Source organism: Martes martes, assembly GCF_963455335.1.
Source record: "Martes martes genome assembly, chromosome: 5".
NCBI classification, from domain to species: domain Eukaryota; kingdom Metazoa; phylum Chordata; class Mammalia; order Carnivora; family Mustelidae; genus Martes; species Martes martes.
This window is the reverse complement of record NC_137892.1, coordinates 113,992,223-114,013,481: the sequence shown is the minus strand read 5'-3', so window position 1 is coordinate 114,013,481 and position 21,259 is coordinate 113,992,223. Positions and strand designations below refer to the sequence as shown.

The 21,259-nt window shown below is 36.1% G+C and overlaps 1 protein-coding gene across 7 annotated transcripts in view; it reads left to right on the top strand.

The window, feature by feature from the left end:
- The window catches only part of GABRG2 (gamma-aminobutyric acid type A receptor subunit gamma2), a gene marked incomplete at both ends in the record, with an annotated part of 104,251 nt that overhangs the window by 74,103 nt on the left and 8,889 nt on the right, over positions 1-21,259 (top strand). For 5 of the 7 annotated variants that reach the window (XM_080803791.1, XM_080803792.1, XM_080803789.1 and 2 more), the window contains one exon: positions 13,325-13,477. In XM_080803791.1, the coding sequence (XP_080659917.1) occupies positions 13,325-13,477 (153 nt within the window). The remainder of the gene's footprint in view (positions 1-13,324; positions 13,478-21,259) is intronic. The other 2 variants (XM_080803793.1, XM_080803790.1) reach the window with 1 other exon arrangement.

Here is a 21,259-nt window from a genome sequence, read left to right as displayed (position 1 = left end):
AGCAAGGGCTTTTTGGTGGGTAAAAAGAGGTGTTTGTGTCTAATAGTTGAGTAGAGGCAGGACACATGTCACCTCACAAGCCCTGAGGTGTTCTTGAGTGGGCAGTATCCTGTATTGAGTACAAGGCCTGCTGAGCCCCGGGAGGGGGCATTCTTAACATGTTTTGTTTGTTTGTTTGTTAAGATTTTATTTATTTATTTGAGAGAGACAGTGAGAGAGAGCATGAGAAGGGAGAAGGTCAGAGAGAGAAGCAAGACTCCCCATGGAGCAGGGAGCCCGATGGGGGACTCAATCCCAGGACTCCGGGATCATGACCTGAGCCGAAGATAGTCGCCCAACCAACTGAGCCACCCAGGTGCCCGGGAGGGGGCATTCTTACAACCCCCCGATGCTGTGGTCTTCTCATGTTTTTATGTCTGTAATGGAGTCTTGTCAGGAGAAGGAAAAGGATTGATTGTTGTGCTCTCTTGTCTTTGACTGCAAGGCCATTCCAGTATAATAAAAGAGGTCCTGTCAGGTGTACAGCTATAGAATTCTTAGTCTTAAAACCAAAGGAGAAAGGAACGGTACTAAGCTCTGACTTCCTGACAGGTGGAGAAAAATGGATGTTTATTGTAGATACAAATCAAAATGAACAAGCTCTGACATAAACTAGTTTCTCAAGGTCACAAGAGCCTCTGAGTTATGTGGAAACATTAGGAAAAGGAAAAAATAATGGTAATAATTTTCAGTGACATTTATTAAGCACCTATTGTGTCTCACTCCCTGTTCTAAACACGCAACAGGAATCCTTCCACTTCACCAGAATTCTAGTAAGGAGGGATGACTATTAGCCCTATTTTTCTGTGTGCTAAAACTGAGACTAGACAAGTTAAGCAAGCTGCTTAAGGTCATAGAGCAAATTAATGTCAAACTAAGAAATCTCCGTGGTTTTTTTGGTCATATATCTCATTTCTTCATTTTTCATAAACTTTAGAGCTGTTGGCAAAATTTGGATATGTTTCAAATATGCAGATTTAAATAATATCACTAATAATAAATTTAATATTAAAATCATATTTAACATTTTATGTAGGGTCCCCACAAAATCCACTATCTAAGTGAAGTAGTTTTATTTTATAAAAAAGACAAAAAGAACCAGAAAGGAAATTGGATTTACCCAAGATTACACAAGAAGATCATAAACAGGCAGGAATTAGAGCACAGGTCTGCTGACTTTGAGTCCAGTGCTTTCCCTACCAAAAAAGATAGCTTCCTTTTTCAGAGAAGTTGAGCTTTTTAGAACCAACTCTATGTAGTTTGATATAATTTACGGAGTTTAAAAAAATATATTAGTAACAATTTTTAACAGACACGTTAAAGATTATCTTTAATATCACAAAGTGCAAAACTTCCCGGGTGAGAGAATTCCAGCAGGGGGAAGAAAGCTTTAAAATTGAGTGGTTGGGCATAGAGCAAAGAGCAAGTGAGGTCAAGATTTTAAGTTTATAATTTTGCAGAGTATCCCCAGGAGTGATTTGACATCGTGGGGAACATTTTGTTATTTGACCTTTTCCAACCATTGCCTGCAGTTGCCTGAATTTGGATGTTCTTTTTCCAGCTGCTTTCAAAACTGTTTTAGAAAGCTTGGTATTCTGATAACATTAGGTTTCTCAACTTCTGTGGAGTCTTTTCTTTAAGAAAATGTCAGTGCCTGGGTTAGATTAATCAGGTCTGGCTTCAAACACAAAATTATGCCAGGCCCATCAAATGAATAAAATAAGAAATTACAGTGTTTCTACTGACATGGTTATTTCTCTAGGAAAGTTTTCTGGGTTTGAATTAAAATCACTAATAACATTTTTCTCTTTGCCTCCTGATTTTGAAACCATCTGTAAGATACATTCATAAATCCAACAGCTAGAATTCAAATACTATCTTTATTGCTGGTAGCAGTGATTTGGAAGATTGGTACTATTTCTCATCAAAATCTGATTTTTGGTATTACCCAACTCAGAGGAGAATTTGGTGTACAAGACCATCTAGTTGCTTGGAGTAGCAGGCTGGCAACAATCAAGTACCTGAAGTAGGGACTGGGTGAGAAAAACTTCTAGATTAACCTCCGAAAATCAGTCCATGGCTTGATGTGAGAGATGTTACCAAGTGGAGAACAGATGTAAGAAATTATTAGATCTATCCAGTAAGTAAACACATAAGTGGGCAAGCATCTCAGTTTTGCCTATCAGATAACAGAATGAAGTGGGAGAAAGTCAGAGCGCAATCTTCTTTTTTCAGGTACTTTATAAAAGGGTGGAAATTCCTGTATAATAGGTAGGGAAAATAGAGGGAACCATGGCTGCCCATGGCCAAAGACTCCATTTTTCATGGACACAACTATGGACATGCCTTTTCATGCTGGGAGGTCTTGTTTCTTTCTACAAGTCTCAAATAAGATTTCTATTCTTTTCCTCTGGGAAGGGCAATCTCATCATGTATATGTCAGAATGGCAAAATGTAACATATTGACCCGTTTTCTGTGGCTCTGGGATTACAACTGTGACAAATCAGTTGTAATCTGTAATTATAAAGAGCAAAATAAATAAATAAATACTTCCTTATCTAGCACTTACCTATGGTTGACTGGAAGTAAAAAACTACTATTTTTCTTGGGATTTCTGAAATATACAGCCATACCTCTACTAAGCCAGTTTAGTTTTCTTATCAAAGGTGACAGATTTAACTATACTATGGTATGTGCTTCTTATTGGTCTCCCTCTCCTGAGCTGTTGAAAATACTTCCAGTCAGCAACTTAGAGCCAAGAGAGCAAAGAGTGGAATATGAATTCACATTTTAAAATTTCCCCTGAAATGGGACTTCTCAAAGAGATAAATTGGAAGATCTGGTGGTGTTGTAGTAATACTCTACACGAGGAGTAACCATACATAAAAGGATATTTTGTCACCTTTGACTACCAAGCCATGTTGATATGTAACAGCCCATGCTTCAGGGTCATGTTGAACAGAAGAGATGATTTTTGTGACACACATCTGTGAACTATGCTAAAATGATGGTATTAATGATGTTCATGGATACAGTGATGTTCATATAAGTAAGATTGAATGCTTGACTATTGTTCCTTATGGTTGCAGGTAGCCTTTTAACAAAGGATAAAAACATTTCACTGGAATGAAAGCTTACTTACCAATACCGTAGAATACCAATACCAATCTTCTTTGATGGGTCTTTAAGAGGATAAAATTGGTTGATAGGGATACATTTTAGGACCTTTCTATCCAATTCTCTTTTGGATGTGGAGTACTATTTCTTCTATGCTTATATGGGCCAGAATAGAGTTAATAATATTACAAAGAACCATGCTATTTTGTAATATATGACATGTATACATTCTCTTTTAAAAAATTAAAAACACTTTTCTACCATTAGCAAATGTGGTTTTCACAGCAACCTTAGTAATAGGTGTGTTTATCCCTATTTTCCTGGAAGAACTTAAACAACTTACCCTACTTGCTGGACCTTGTTTGTGTCATTACTAGTACTTGAATTCTGGAACTGCATTCTGTGTATTTTCTGCTACTACAACCTATTCTGCACTGATATAAAACATGTTTGGTATCTAGTCAGATGTTTGTAGGAGTTAGATTTAATTATGCTGAGAAATTGCAATCCTTTTGGATGGATCAAAGTGGCAAATGCATTCATTCGTGTCTTCAGCTTTAGATTTCTGAGACAGAGTTGTTTTGCTTGTATAAATCTCAAGGTGAATTTATTTGCTACACTGTTGGAATTTGGTAATGGACCCAAAATAATGAATTGTATTACAAAAGGTCACAATAAGCTATGAAACTTGTTGTTTCTAAAGCAAGGGAAAAAGAGAAGTGATTTACACTAGTATATCTAGTAAAGAGAATTTTCTAGTATAGAAATGCAGAAAACTAAAATATTAGCAAACAGTTAGGTTCACTGTGTAAACCTAGAGGAAACCACTACTCTCTGGAGGCTTTACAAATATTAAGCTTCCTTCTATCTAAAGCTATTCTCCAGGAGGACAACTCTAGTAGAGTTGAGTTTCCATCTTCCTAAAAGTAATATGCTTATCACATAAGGTTCAAGAGCAAATGAAAAGAATTTTTCTCTTTATGGTTGGGGCCCCCAGTTATCCAAACCAGCTTTCTATACTAACTATATTCAGTAATCGCTCTGCTTTCTGCTTTCCTTACCCCACCTCTGCCCCCGCCTTTATTTCCATGATCCTAACCACTGGCTTAAAATTAACAGGCTATTTACTACAAAAGGAGTACTGCTTTGGGAGGCAAGAGTCAGGGGTCTGCCACTAGGTAGCTCTGTGTCCTTAGATAAAATACCAATCATCCTTGATGGTCTTTAAGAGGATAAAATTGGTTGGTATGGATAAATTCTAGGACCCTTCTAATGGATTCTCCTTTGGATGTGGAGTACTATTTCTTCCATGGTTATATATGCCAGAATGGTCTTAATAATATTACAAAGATTATGCTACTTTTTAATAATATATGACATTAATGGGGCTTTTATTATGGGCCAGGAATTATACTATGCACTTCAAATATATTAATTCACATATATTAATTCTTTTTAGTTTAGTTTCACAATAATCCTGTGAGGTGGGTTTTTTTATTATCCCTGTTTACAGATAGGGAAGTTGAGACTCAGAGAATTAAACACTTTCTCCAAATCACACAACCAATTAGTGCTAGAAATAAGACTTTGAACCTAGCCAGTCTGACATCACAGTCCTTATAGTGGACATTTTTAAGATTTTATTTATTTATTTGTCAGAGAGAGCACACACAAGCAAAGGGAGTGACTGGCAGAGCAGTCAGAGGGAGAAGCAGGCTCCCTGTAGAGCAAGGAGCCTGTGGGACCCCATCCTAGGACCCTGGGATCATGACCTGAGCAGAAGGCAGATGCTTAACCACCCAGGTGTTCCCGTACTGGGCATTTTTGATGACCCCACCTTCCTGTCTTCTCTGAGCTGGAGTACCCATCCTCCAGGTGCTATAAGAGGTGGCTACTGACAGCCCGCCACTGTCCCCTTCTCTACAGCGTTGCCTTTGACCAAAATAGAACCATCTCAACGAAGAGATTAAGAGCGCTCCACCGCAGCCTACAGAGCGTAACTGACTGCTGCTCTTGCCTCAACGTGGCACGCACTCTGTGGTACAGTTTGTTCCAGAACCTCCTACTAGTTCCCCTACTTTTGCTTAGCTTTTTTTCCACTGCCGGTTCTTGCTTCCTTCCCTCACTCTCTTTCTTCTAACAGTTAAACCCCAATAAGTCACTCACCCTTGCAGGAATTCTTAACTCCACCTCTGCTTCTAGGAAACCTAACTAACTGTAGCTCCTGGTCTTCACCACAATTCTATGCTCTCTTTGCTCAAGGGAGAAGTCAGAGGAAATCTTTAAAAGATAGAATTAGCCTAGAAAAAATTATAAATGACACTTTTAACTTTCCATTGTAATTTTTCCAGTTGCTATTTTTTTCAACTTACAAGCTTAAAGAAATAACAGATGAAATAAAAATGGTGAAGTTTTGAAACAAAATCACACCTACCTATTAGACATATGATGAAAGACTGATTGATCTCTTTCAGCAGTCAAGCCCCTTTGTTCTATCCTCTCATTAATTGGATCTGGCTGAGAAACTCAAATTACCAATCGATTCTTTAATAAACATAATGTGATCACTCTGATATAGCTGATTTCCCTTCCCTTTTTTTTTTTTTTTTCTTGGCAAGCAGTTAAGATTGCTAACAGCTCACTGTGACCTTATATTCACATCTCTGGGGATAAAGTTCAGCAAGGTATCCAATAAAAATATTTCCAGAAGCAATAATTTCTAAAGTGAAGTTTTAATATTTCATAAGCTCATGTTGATCTCTGCCTTGGTCTTTAAAGTTTTTAGTATAGGGTTCTCCCAGGGTTTTCTTCATTGCTTTCTAAGCTAAAACATTTATTCATTTAACAAATAATTGCTGGACTCCTTCTGCATACCAGGCACTGTTCTAGATGCTGAGACTAAAATAGCTAACTAAGTATAGCTACTTCCCTCATGGAACTCATGAACTAGTTGTAGATTATAATCTAATATTCACACCAGTCATATTCTTTAAACTGTGATCAGCTCTCTAATTGTCATACCGTACTATGAGGTTTTACTGAAGACATTAGATCTACTCAAGGACTTCTTTGATGATGGAATAAATTGACATCTGAAAAAAGAATGGAGTTAAAAGTAAAGATGGGGGTATTAGATTTTCAGCCAAGGGAATCAGCATGTGAAACGATCCTAATGCAAGAAGCAGCAGGGACATTTAAAGAACTAGAAGAATACCGGTTGGAGTGTGAGGAAATACTATTTAAGATGAGGCTAGAGATGTAATTAGGAGAGACTGTACAAAGTCTTAAAGGAAAAGTTAAAGGGTTTTAGTGTATCCCTATATCAATGGACACTTATTGAAGGGTTTGGAGGAGTGTATCTGTGTGTGACACGAACATAGGAACAGGATATTCCTGAAATTGGAGATAACATGGCAAATGAGACAAAAAAATAAGCAGTACCCCTTAGGAGAATAGAGAGTAAATCAGGTTGAATGGGCATTAAAGTGGGGAGATCATAAACAGTGTGAGATAGAGTGGGGATGGATCAAGGTAAAATGGACCAGAAAAAACATGGTTAGCAGTATGGATTTTATACTGAGAAACTTGAAGGGAATGGCATGAGCAGAAGTACACTTCAGAAAGATTGGTCTAAACTAGCACTGTCCAATTGAGCTTTCTATGGTGAAGTAACTTTTCTGTAATCTGTACTATCACAATATAGTACTCACTAGCCATATGTAGATACTGAGCACTTGAAGTGCCCTTGATGAACTGGAGGGATAGATTTTTAAATTTTATTTAATTTTGTATTTTAGTTAAGGTAACTACCATCTTAGCGCAAATCTAGTAATGGTACAGAGTATGTATGTGTGATAGTGTGGTGGTGCTGGGGACATTTGGAAGTTGGAATGAGGAAAAGGAGATGAGCTAGGAATCTGGGAGAGAGAGGAGGTCAGGAAGAATAAAGACAGAAAAATCATATAAGTGTGAAGTGAAAATATTTAATTTACTTTGTCTACATGAAAGGAATAATGAGAAAGGTCTAGGTTAAATTCAGATTATAGACCACCTCCCATGCCAGACTAAGGGGCTTGGACTTTCTGTGAAGAGGAACATGGATCTCTTTAAGATTTACAAAGATTGGAATTATTTAAGCAGAATTTTCAGAAACGTGCTTGTCAGAAACTTCATTTAATTATGGTACATAAGATAAATTAGCATCTATATTTTTTGTTAGAGCCCTTGTGCCATTGAGTAGTGATGCTATAGCCCTGTGCTTTTCCTTAGTCTGAGGACACCTTGATGGCAAGAATTAGAGTTTGGCTGATTTCCCTTCTGACATCCCAGGACCTAGTTGCTGGAACAATGTTGAATGTAATTCTAGAAAAGTTAATAGGAGCCTCAGACACTGTTGGGAATGGGGGACAGGTGACGGATGCAGAAACACATGGGAGTGGCATGTATAGAAGTTAGCAACTGATTAAACTTGAAAGTCATTACTTACCCATAATTCTCTAGACTCCATAAACTCAGGAACTGTGATTCTGCCCAAGGACTAGGTATTCTACACATTCTTTTGGGAACACAGCAAACTTGGAGAAAAGTGTGGTGCCAATTAAAAGGTATTTATAAAGCATTTTGGGGGCAGTGTTTATTCCAGATACCTTGAAGTTAAATATATCTTTAAAAAGATATTTCTAAGGGCAGCTGGGGGACTCCATTGGTTAAGTGTCTGCCTTCAGCTCAGGTCATGATCCCAGGACTCTGGGATCAAGTCCCGTGTTGGGCTCCCTACTCAATGGTAAGCCTGCTCCCCCCTCTCCTTCTCCTGCTTCCCCCTGTGCACTTGCTCATTCTCAAATAAATAAAATCTTTAAAAAAAAAAACCAAAACAGATTTCCAGATTATCTTTCAAAAAGTCAGTGTATGACCCTACCAAGAGTGTATAGTTCTTCATTCACATCTTGTCTGTACTTATTTATAATGATTTTTATATATTTTGTAGATATTTGTATTTTCCTTTTAAAATTATCCAAAGCAGTCTCTTTCTTTTAACATTTTAAAAAGCTGTATGTTTATTTATTTATTTAGTAAACTCTTTTCCCAATATGGGGCTCAAATTCACAACCCCAAGATCAAAAGTTGCATGCTCTACCAACTAAGCCAGATAGGCACTCCTAAAGTATATAGGAGTTCTAAGTTTTACATGCTAAATGTGTAAATATTTTTCCTTTATGCTTTTTATGTTTCTCCAAATGAAGATGTAGCCAATCAACTCTTCTACATTCCTGTGGTCCAAAGCAACCTCATAGAAGTACACCACAGATTCAAGTATTTCTATTAAGTGTTGACAGAGTTAGATCTAATGAATTGTCTCAACACATGTCTCTGTCTGAATTGTAGTCAGAAAATTATCTTGTTCCCTCTTAATTTATTTAATCTAGAATCAATTGTGAGATTCCATAGGTCTTAATCTCATACTCCCTAAACTAGAGGGCTGTACGCAGAGCAGTGATTCAGAATATTTGTTGACTTAAATAAAGAGACTAGACAAAGAAATGTAAAGAAGGGCATAACACTAACACTATTATGAGCGTGAGGAGAGCATAAACAATATTTTGCCTTCAAGTCAACCTAGTAGAATAATACGTACTCTAGTTTATAGTTAAGTAGAATAAGAATCATGAGTGAGGAACAAAGTGAAATCTGTTTTCTTTTTTTTTTTTCCACCAACCTGACAGGTATTGATGATAAGGGATAATATATGCATACATACATTTAGCCCTAGTCTCTTTATATAGTAGTTCTCATTCTAGGTAACCAGAAAATTCTTCTTGTCATTATGTCAGGTGTTCACAGGGTAGAAGACTTTTCTACCATTGGAATCTCTAAGTTTTTAGGAAATAGTTTCACACCACAGTTAAAAAAAAAATTGGAATTCATTGGTCATTAATATTGACAGTTTGTTTCTTCCTAAAACCACACATGAGAAGCTTATAAAAGATAAAAATGGACATTAGTGGGTGTTATTCAAATTATATGTCTTCTCTTTTCAATCATAGCCTGTGTCTATGACATTCTAAATTAAAACACAAAAAGGGACCCAACTAATTTATTAAATGCTATGACTTTAAATATCATATGTTAGACTAAATCAATAGAAGGAATATATTTGAAGTGGTTAGAATAACCACTTTTGACTTGGTTGGCATTTAAACCTTTTGGGCTTAGGAATCACTGATGTGGTACTTTCAGGGGATTTGATTTTATAGGCTCCTTGGCCCAGAGTTTTTAAAAATACAAAAAGGGATGTGGCCTTAGAGATAAGACAGGCATCAGGCTGTCACAGTGAAGCTGCTTTGCTTTTAAATGGCCTTCCCAAGTTTGAATTCATAATCTAGTGGTAGAAAAGCTTTGGATTTGCTGGCAAAGATGAAAGATGCTTGGAAGCTATTACCTTAAAATAGAAATTGATGGGTAAATAGGCTATGGAAGTTTAGAATCTGACCTGAAGGGAAGTGGAGTATTGAATTGAGATAATTATCTTGTTAACTTGAGAGAAAATTCAAGTTCACCTTTAAAAGAGTCAGATCATTAATGCCAAAGTATAGATTCTCATTCACTTATGTGATAAGAAGTAAAAAGAAGTTACTAAAATTATCTAGATTGAAAATATTATAATTTGTAAAGTCTCAAACACATGTTAAAAATATGCAGAAAACTCTCAAGGACTCTGAAAATAGGGAGAAAAAGCTCACTGAATATTATTATTTAAAAAAGAAAACTGCTCGTTTTTTCCTATCTAGAATTTGAGAACTTGAATTTGTAGTATTCTGATCAAAGGAACAGGAAAGAAACAGACAGACATTAATAGGGATCATCTCAAATTAAATGTCTTTATTCTATAATTATAACCTGTGCCTATTCTAAACTAGAAGAAAAGCAGAAACCAAACTAATTTATGAACTGCCATGATTTTAAGTAGCTTAAGTCCAGCTAAATCAACACAGAGAAGCATAATATCAGAGAACCAATCAAAACCTCCTTAATCCCAGCAAGCAATTCCCACCTTTAAATTTTCAGGGGTTGTTGCTCAATAATGGGCACTTACTGTCACATTAAATTGTTCTCATGCATAGCCATATGGTTATTCTTTGTTTCCTTTATCACTCTCCTATCAGGGATTATATACATAAACTCCTTTTTTAACCCAGTGTTCTAGAACACATCTTCTTGATTTTTTTGTTTTTTGTTTTTTTCCCCCCATGTTTAAATTTATAAATGGTGGGTATTAAGGAGGACACATATTGCATGGAGCACTGGGTGTGGTGCAAAAACAATGAATACTGGTCCGCTGAAAAGAAATTTTAAAAAAAATTTCAAAAAAAAATATAAATGCATTCTTCTGATTATTTACTTAACAACTGTTACTGAATACCTATTGGGAGTCAAAGAGGATGTTAAGTACTGGTTGTGGAATGGTATGCTAAAATGGGCACTGTTTGTGAACTCAAGTAGACAAATCCTAATGGGAGAGAGATTATGAAAATAGCCACACAAATGAGAAATTAAGAATTGTAGTTAAGTGCCATGAAGGAAAACCGTATGATTCAATGAAAACATTAGAAAAATGTCTCAGCATAGGAATTTGGTTATAAATGGAGTAAAAGAGACATTTACTACTGTTAGGCACCAGTATATTCCTCTGTGGCTTGTATGGAGAAAGGTCCTGAGAACAGGAGGAAATTGTTACGAACTTTAAGGTCATTGCAGGTAAGAGAGCCACAGTGTAGAAACACTGTCTCCCTCTATTCCCACCAGACAAAAGTTTTATATTGTGTATATTAAGTAGGCAAAGAAGGCACCCTCCAGAAACATATGAAAGAAGAAAATATCATCAATATACTCAAAGTGTTTTCCTCCCATCTGGTAGTCACATTACTTATAAAAGCATCAGAATTCAGTTTAGTTTGGGTTTTTGTTTGTTTTTTTTTAACCCAAAGGGGTAGAAGATAGCTTTCAACATATCCCTTGTATGAACTCTCAATTTAAATGTGTGAACACAAGAATTGAATATATGCTTATTTTCAAATGCTTTGCAGTTTTTTACTGAAGTATAATTGATATATTGAAGCATAAACCTATTGGTTTTAGGTATATGTCAGGTGATTTGATGTTTTTATACATTACAAAACGATCCCCACAATGTCTAGTAACCATCTGTTACCATACAAAATTATTATGATATTATTGACTACATCCCTATGGCTTATTTATAACTAGAAGTTTGTACCTCTTAATCACCTTTACCTATTTCACTTACCCCTAGCCCTTTCCCCCTCTGGTAATCAGTAATTTGTTTCCTGTATCTATGAATCTGTTTCCATTTTGTTTTTTAGCTTGCACATGTAAGTGAAGATAGTATTTGTCTTTCTCAGTTTTACTTAGCGTTATACCCTCTGTGTTCATCCATGCTGTCACAAGTGGCAAGATTTCATTCTTTGTTTTATAGCAGAGTAATATTTCTTTTTTTTTAAGATTATATTTATTTATTTGACAGACAGAGATCACAAATAGGCAGAGAGGCAGGCAGAGAGAGAGAGTGGGAAGCAGGCTCCCTGCTGAGCAGAAAGCCCGATTCGGGGCTCGATCCCAGGACCCTGGGATCATGACCTGAGCCGAAGGCAGAGGCTTTAACCCACTGAGCCACCCAGGAGCACCCCCAAATCTTTTTTATTAAGTCATATGTAAGAGAGATTCGCAAAAATATAAAACAATGTTACTTTTCTCATTACTTACTTTTCGGTGTTAGAAAACATGTTTTTGATTTGAGATAAAATTCCCATAACCAAAATTCACCATTTTTTTTTCTTTTTTCTTTTTTTCTTTTTTTTTTAATTTTTTATTTATTTTCAGCGTAACAGTATTCAGAATAATATTTCATTGTATATATCTTACATCTTTATCTATGGGTGGACACGTAGGTTGCTTCCATATCTTAGCTATTGTAAATAATCCTGTAATGAACACAGGGATTGCATATCTCTCTTCAAACTGGTCTTTTTGTTTTCTTCAGGTAAACATCTACAAGTAGAATTGCTGGATTGTATGGTATTTCTATTAATAATTTTTTTGAGGAATCTCCATAGTGTTTCCCATAGTGGTTATGCCAGTTTACTTTCTCAGCAACAGTGCATGTGGATGGTTATCTTTTTTCCATATCCTTGTCAACACTTGTTATTTTTTGTGTTTTTGATAATAGAAAATGTGACAGGTATAAGGTGATATATTACTGTGGTTTTAATTTGCATTTCCCTGATGATTAATGATGTTGACCATCTTTTCTTGTGCCTATTGGCCATATGTATGTCTTCTTTGGAAAATGTCTTTTCAGTTCCTCTGTTCTTTTTTTTTTTTTTTTTTTTTTTTAAGATTTTACTTATTCAGAGAGAGAGAGAGAGAGAGAGAGAGAGACAGCACAAGCAGGGGGAGAGGCAAGCAGAGAGAGAAGCAGACTGCCCACTGAGAAGTGAGCCCAATGGAGGTCTAGATCCCAGGACCCTGGGATTGTGACTTGAGCTGAACACAGACGCTTAACCTACCGAGCCACCCAGACGCCCTCCTCTGTTCATTTTTAATGGATTTTTAAATATTAAGTTATGCAAGTTCTTTATATATATTTTGGATATTAACCCTTTATCAAAGACATCATTTGCAAATATCTTCTCCTATTTCAATAGGTTGCCTTTTCATTTTGTTAATGGTTTCCATCACTATGCAAAAGCTTTTCAGTTTGATATAAATGCCATTTGTGTATTTTAGCTTTTGTTCCCCTTGCCTGACACGGGTCCAAAAATATATTACTAAGACTGATGTTGAAGAGCTTACTGCCTATATTTTCTTCTAGGAGTTTCCTGGTTTCAGGTCTTTTGTTCAAGTCTTTAATACATTTCGAATTTATTTTTGTATATAGTTAAAAGTAGTCATCCAGTTTCATTCTTTTGCATATGGCTGTCAAAGTTTTCCAACACCATTTATTGGAGACTGTCTCTTCCTCATTGTATATTCTTGCCTTCTTTGTCATTGATTGACCATATAAGCATGGGTTTATATCTGGGCTCCCTATTCTAAATGCTTTCCAAGTTTGATAAGGGTATGTATGGTGCTATCTTTGTTCTGTTCCAGGAGATTATGTGGTCATGTCTGTCTACTTTGACCTGAGCAGAAGGATGGGATACTTCACGATCCAGACCTACATCCCCTGCACACTCATTGTTGTCCTATCCTGGGTATCTTTCTGGATCAATAAGGATGCTGTTCCAGCCAGAACTTCTTTAGGTAAGACACATTTCTTTTTGTTTAAGTATTCCAAGATAAGTATCCAGTATCAGGAATCTTCATGCACCTTTCTAAGTTGATTTGCTTTTAATTCAGTCAGCAATTATGTAGAAATGCTATTATTTCATTTTAAAGAAAACTAGTATATTAAAAAAAGTATTTAAAAGTTTTCCAGTTCTAGTTTTCCTTAATTAACTCAATTTGCTTTCATTAGTAAATTCTCTTAATAAATTTAAGTTTGATTAAGTAGAAAAAAAAAAACAAACTTCTCATTTCAGTAGATTTTGTGTTTTGGTCTCTGGGTAGTTATATGCAGAGCAGCTCACACAAGCTCATGAGAGCTATTGTTGTTTATACTTTCCAAATGTATTGAGAGATGTCACATCGATAGATTGAAATCTGCCAAGGTGAAAGTATTAACATCATGGAAATAGGCAAACACTAAAAACCAAGACTGCCTTTTCTTTCCTTAGAGTCAACTGTTACACATTTACCAGCACATGACTAGCTGTTGATTAATTCCAACATCCGTAATTATCATAATGACATTTGGAAACATACATACACAGCAATTGGCTCTAACCACTGAAAATATTTTTGGAAAAATACCTGTGATGCTTTGGAAACACCAGCCCTCTCCACCACAAACATACATACTTTTAAGATTATTTGCATATTTCTTGATGTATATAGAGACACTTATCTTAGATTTTCACATCTTTTTCCTCAGGTGAGGAAGAAGATCCCCAGAAAGTATGAAAAAGTTATAGACTCAGAGGGACATGGGAGTATAGGTCCATGAATGTTAAATACTTAAAAACAAAGCTGTTGAAAGTTGAATTATATAATCACAGTCCTCTTTTATCAACTATTGTGAAAACTAGAACCACATCTCTTGCTCGCTTTTTGGCTAGTGAGTAAATATAACTGCAGTAGTGAAGAGCTCAGGTTTTGAAATCCAATAAATCTGGATTTCATCCTCCATGTATAGTATGGCCTTGGAAATGCTCTTTAATTTATGTAAATCATATTTTCCTCAAATGTGAAACATATCATTTTCTGTAAAATGCTTTATGAGTTAAGTATAGAAAATACTTAGAAGGTATTCCATGCAACATGCACGAAACATAGTAAAGCATTAGAAATGTTAGCAACTGCAGTTGACCCTTGAAATATGTGGGGCTTAGGGGGCTCTAACTCCACCTGAGCAGTCAAAAGTCCACATATAACTTTGAACTCCCCCAAACTAGTAGCCACTGTTGACTGGAAGCCTTACTAGTAACATATATATTGTATGTCACATGTATTATGTACTGTATTCTTACAATAAAGTAAGGTAGAGAAAAGCAAATGTTATTAAAAAACTCATAAGGAAGAGAAAATACATTTATTGTGCTGTGTTTTATTTATTGAAAAAATCTGCATATAAGTGGATCCATGTAATTCAAACCATATAGTTCAAGGGTCAACTATGTATCATTTTCTGACAAAATGCTTTGAACCAGGTTATTAAAACTGAGGGCAAAAGAGATTGCTGGGAAGAAGGCATCATTTGCATGTTTGTCCTCTTCCAAACCTAATTTAGTCTCCCATCTGTTTCAAAATAATTTTGTTTGGATTTTTCTGTTATTTGCAGTACATTGTTACAAGTCCTATTCAACAATTAGAATATCTAGTTTAATGCTACCAGCTGAAACAAACCCAAAGTATGTCGAGCCTATTACTTTAGGACAATTGTCACTGTGAGTAGAATGTATTGCATTATAAGCTTATATGTCTGTCTCTCACATCATAATGTAGATTTTTTTTCATTCCCAGTATAGTGCCTGGCACATAGCTGGTACCTCATTGATTATTCAAGTAATGTATGCTCTTATGAATGGGTGGAACAAATGCATTAACACATTCCAATCTCCCCATACCAAAAATATTTTAAGGAAAAGATTTCAAATCAGTCCCTTCTCTTGAAGTCCAGAATTCTGCTGGTCAAAACCCCTCTTAAGGCTACTTTGGTAATTCATTTCAACCAGTCATTAAGTGAGGGCACTGCAAGAGACTGCTGTAGGAGAGAGGATCAAGGTGAGTGAGCTAGAGAATGAGGAATGAGGGAGAGGCCCCTGAACAAGTAACAGGTAGGCGCTCCTGTTTGTTGATCTTTTACTATACATCACACATGTTTAATATAGTCCCCATGCCTTTTCCACTCTTCACAACTACATATAGAAGTTGTAGTGATAATAAAAAAATGTTACCACATTCTTTTTGTAGGGCTAAGGAAGCAGAGGTGCTACAAGGTTAAATGACATTCACGAGGTCACACACCCAACCGGTAGTCCATCTGCACCTTGGTTAATGGGGCCTAGATTTGCTGTATGTGTGAGGCCTTGTTGAAGGCCAGTTGTGGGAAAAGGTAGGCAGCTGAGATTGCTTCTCTGTGTTAACTTTGCTGTCTCCCTTCTCTAGACCAGTGCGTCTTAAATTCAACTGCACATTTATATAGCTGCCTCAGTCCAATCCCAATAGATGTTTATTTAAATTTTGAGAGCTTGGCTTGCATGTCAGGTTTTAAAAAAAAAAAAAAAAATCCCCAGATGATTCTAATGTGTGATCACATTACCTATTCCGGTGTTTACAATCAAGTGTTAAACCAGATGACCCTAAACACCTGTGGACCTAAAGTTTATTGTCACAGAATAAAGCCAAGTTGTTGGATGAGTGAGATAAATATACCTATATGGCTCAGACTCTGCTTTCTGAGCTCAGATCACAAGAGCATGGGAAGCAGTCATCGTGGGGCTTCTAACGCTTGAATGTAGTTTGGCACACAGGTGGTAGCTGGTAAGCCTTAATCATGGTTCAATGTTGATGGATGAAACAATAAAAACACCAGTTGGTATTTTTCACCTGAGTAATCTGAGTAAAGGCTAGTATGCCTGAAAGCTTACTTGATGCTAAGACTGGAGGAATTGATAAAAGCTATGCATATTTTTCATCTACCCCAGGTAAGTCTAATTCTTTCCTTAGCAAAACTGGACTTAAAAACCACCCCCAGCTATCATGTTGTTGGTGGGTGGATCAGTTATAACTATCACTCGTCTGCCACCCACTTTTCACTCCCTGCGGCTCCAGCCAGAAACCTGAAAATACCATGAAGCAGTTTTTCATGAGTCTTCTTTTACATGGCTGTGATGAACTTCCATTGTCCCAACTTGCTAGATAAATGTTTAAGTTACATGTTAGACGTGTCAGATTTCCTTAGTGAACTTGTCTATGGTATCTGCTGTAAATGATGACATTTTCACTCCTCCATAGCTCAAGTGTGGCTTGAGGCCTGAATGTGAAGTGAAGGCCAAGGGGCCAGTTTAGTTTTTAAATTCTCCCCCCAAAATATTATCAAGTATAATTACAAATAGTTAATAACTTCTCCATGAATTATTGCGTGGACAACTTGAGTGAAGTTTTTTTTAGTTCGAGAAACAGACTGTTCTTCTCTAAATATCTTACACTTATTGATATTTTACTAGGAAATGACATTTAATGAACATTACATAATTTAATCTTCATAAGAACATGCTGAGGTATGCCCCTCCCCACGCCACTCCCAGTTTGTAGATGAGAAACTTGACCATTGCTAAGGTTCTACAATGACAATATGGAAGACCCACAGTCCGTATTATCCTGAATCAGGAAAATATACTAGCTTCCAAGTGGCTGGTGCTTCATGCTGCATATTAGGTACATATTCAGAGAGAGGGAATATAAAGGTGTGGGTCAGAATGTAGCATTTTTAAGTCAGACTTTGTAGGCTTGTATCTCATCTTTTTCACTTTCTATCTTGGACAAATTCCTTATTTTTTCTGTGTTCAGATTTTTTTCACCTGCAAAAAAAGGATAACAGTGATAACCCTCATTGTAAGGACTTTGTGGGATAATATATAAAGTACTTGAGGCAGTACCTGGTCAAAGAAAGAGATCCATAAATGTCAGCTATTGTTACATACAGTTAAAACTCTCTCCCACAAGTCACCAATATGGATTCCTATTTTCAAATGCAGGATGAGTCTCTTTGACCTATCATATATACACTATTCATTGATTGCTTCATTTCTGCATTCGAAAGGGTATTTGTGGAGTCCCAGCACTATACTTATCTATGAAGTCACAAAGGATACTAAGATAGAGGTCTTTCCTGTTGTCACAGTTTACAGATTAGAAAGAGAGATGAGCTCTTCCCTAATAATAATATAGGAAAGAGGCTATGATTATAATTTACAGCTGGAGTTTCCTTGATCATCCCTCTCCTCAATGAAAGGCTACTTTTTTCTGTGAAGTTATTTCAACCAACACCAATCTTTCCTCTCGGGAGTTTCATAACAGGAAAAACACTGAGGAAACTTGATAATAAACTAAGATACAACGACCCAAATAGCCAAATGGTTCTTGGAGCTTATTTATTCTGTAACTGGAAGTTTGTACCTCTTCATACCCTTCACCTATTTTGCCTCTACCCTTAACTGTCTCCCCTCAGGCAAACACCAGTTAGTTCTCATGAGTCTATTTTTATTGTTTGCTCATTTGCACATTTTATTTTTTAGATTCATTTGTCTTTGATCTGTTTTACTTAGCAGAATGCCCTCTAGGGCCATCCATGTTGTCACAAAAGGCAAGATTTTTATTTTTTTTCTTATGGCTAAGAAATAGTCCATTGTGTGTATGTGTGTGTGTGTGTGTGTTTGTATACCATATTTATCCATTCATCTATCAGTGGACATGTGGGTTCCTTCCATAACTTGTCTATTCTATTTATTTATTTGACAGATAGAGATCGCAAGTAGGCAGAGAGGCAGGCAGAGAGAGGGGAGGAAGCAGACTCCCTGCTGAGCAGAGAGCCCGATGCGGGGCTCCGATCCCAGAACTCCGGGATCATGACCTGAGGCGAAGGCAGAGGCTTTAACCCACTGAGCCACCCAGGTGCCCCCATAACTTGTCTATTCTAAATGTTACTTCAGTAATCATAGGGGTGCATATCACTTTTGAATTAGTGTTCTCATTTTCTTCAGGTAAATACTCAGAAGTGAAATGATCATATAGTATTTGTATTTTTAAAAAAATATTTTATTTATTTATTTGACAGAGAGAGAGATCACAAGCAGGCAGAGAAGCAGGCAGAGAGAGAGGGGAAACAGGTTCCCTGCTGAGCAGAGAGCCCGATGTGGGGCTCAATCCCAGGACCTGGAGATCGTGACCTGAGCTGAAGGCAGAGGCTTAACCTACTGAGCTACCAAGGCACCACCAGTATTTGTATTTTTTTAAAGATTTTTTAATTGATTTATTTGACAGACAGAGATCACAAGTAGGCAGAGAGGCAGGCAGAAAGAGAAAGGGGGAAACAGGCTCTCTGCTGAGCAGAGAGCCCCATGCAGTGCTTGATGCAGGGCTCAATCCCAGGACCCCGAGGTCATGACCTGAGCCAAAGACAGAGGCTTAATGGACTGAACCACCTAGGCTCCCCTGTATTTTTTGTTTTTTTTAAGAACCTCCATGCTCTTTTCCAGAGTGCCTACACCCATTTACATTTTAAACAACAGTGTACCAGAGCTCCCTTATCTCCACATCCTTGCCACAACTGTAATTTCTCATCTTTTTGATACTAGCCATTCTGATGGGTGTGAGGTAATATCTTACTGTTGTTTTGATTTGTATTTCCCTAATTATGAGTGATGCTGAGATCTTTTCATGAGTCTCTTGGCTATTTTTGTGAGTCTTCTTTGGAAAAATGTCTATTCAGGTGTTCTGCCTATTTTTAGTTGAGTTATTTATTTTGGTGTTGAGTTGTAGGAGTTCTTTATCTATTTTGGATAGTAACGCCTATCAGTTAAGTCATTTGCAAATATCCTATTCAGTAGCTTGTCTTTTTTGTTGTTGGTAGTGGTCTCCTTTGCTATACAAAAAGCTCTTTAGTTTGATATAGTACCAGTTATTTATTTTTGCTTATGTTTTCCTTGTCTGGAAAGTCATATTCAGAAAAAATATTGCAAAGGCCAAGGTCCATGAGTTTACTAGCTATGTTTACTTTTAGGAGTTTTATAGTTTCAGGTTTTAAATTTAGGTCTCTAATCCATTTTGAGTTTATTTTTGTATATGATGTAAGAAAGTGATCTGGTTGCATTCTTCCACATGTAGTTGTCTAGTTTTTCCAACATCCATTTATTGAAGAGACTATCTTTTTCCCATTGCATATTCTTGCCTCTTTTCTTATAATTTACCATAAAAGCATGGATTTATTTATTTTTTTTTAAAATTCTGATCCATTGATTTATGTGTCTATTTTAATGCCAGTACCATACCGTTTTGGTTACTATAGCTTTCTGGTATAGTTTCAAATCTGGGACTTTGTCCCAGCTTTGTCCCAAGATTGCTTTGGCAATTAAGGGTCTTTTATGGATCCATACAAATTTTAGGATTGCAATAAATGCTATTGGTATTTTGATAGAGACTGTACCGAATTTGTAGATTGTTTTGGATAATATGGATATTTTAACAATATTCTTCCAAATCATGTTCATGGAATATATTTCAATTTATTTGTGTTGTCTTCCATTTCTTGTTGTTTTCAGAGTATAGGTCTTTTACTTCCTTGGTTAAATTTTGTGCTTTTTGATGAAATTGGAGATAGGATTGTTTTCTTAATCTCTTTTTCTGCTATTTCATTGTTAATGCATAGAAACACAACAAATTCTGTATATTAATTTTGCATCCTACAATTTAACTGAATTCATTTATTCGTTCCAATAGTTTTTTGGTGGAGTCTTAGGTTTTTTATATATTAATATCAAATCATCTGCAAATAGCATTTTTACCTATTGCTTACCAGTTCGGATGTCATTTATTGTGTAATTGCTGCAGCTAGGACCTCTGATACTATGTTGAACAAACATGGTAAGAGTGGACATCCTTGTCTTGTTCTTGATCTGAGAGGAAAAACTTTTAGCTTTTCACCACTGAGTATGATGTTGGCTGTGAGTTTTTAAAAAATGGCCTTTATTTTGTTGAGGTACGTTCCTTCCATACCCACTTTGTTGAGAGGTTATATCATGAATGGATTTTGAATTCTGTCTAATGCCTTTCTGCATCTATAGAGATGTTCATATGAATTTTATCTTTCATTTTGTTAATGTAATGTATCACACTGATTGATTTACACATATTGAACCATCCTTGCATCCCTGGAATAAAGCTCACTTAATAGTGTTGAATGATCCTTTTAATGTATTGTTGAACTCAGTTTGCTAATATTTTGTTGAGAATTTTTACATCTATATTCATCAGAGATATTGGTCTACAATTCTCTGTGTCCCTCTCTTTGTAGTATCTTTTTCTGACTTTGGTATGAGGGTAATGCTGACCTCATAAAATGAATTTGGAAGCATTCCTTTCTCTTCCATTTTCTGAATAGTTTGAGAAAGATAGGTATTAACTGTTCATTCAGAGTGTTTGGTAGAATTCATCTGGTCTTGGACTTTGTTGGTAGATTTTTGAATACCACTTCAATTTTATTACTAGTAATTGGTCTGTTCAGTTTTTAATTTCTTCCTGATTTAGTCTTTGATGATGTATATTTCTAGGAATTTATCCATTTCTTCTAGGTTGTCCAATTTGTTGGCATATAATTTTTTATACTGTTATATAATTTTTATATTGTTATTTTTTATATTTGTCTTGTCACAACTTTTTTCATTTCTGATTTTGAGTCCTTTTTTTTTTATTTTTCCAGATTTTATT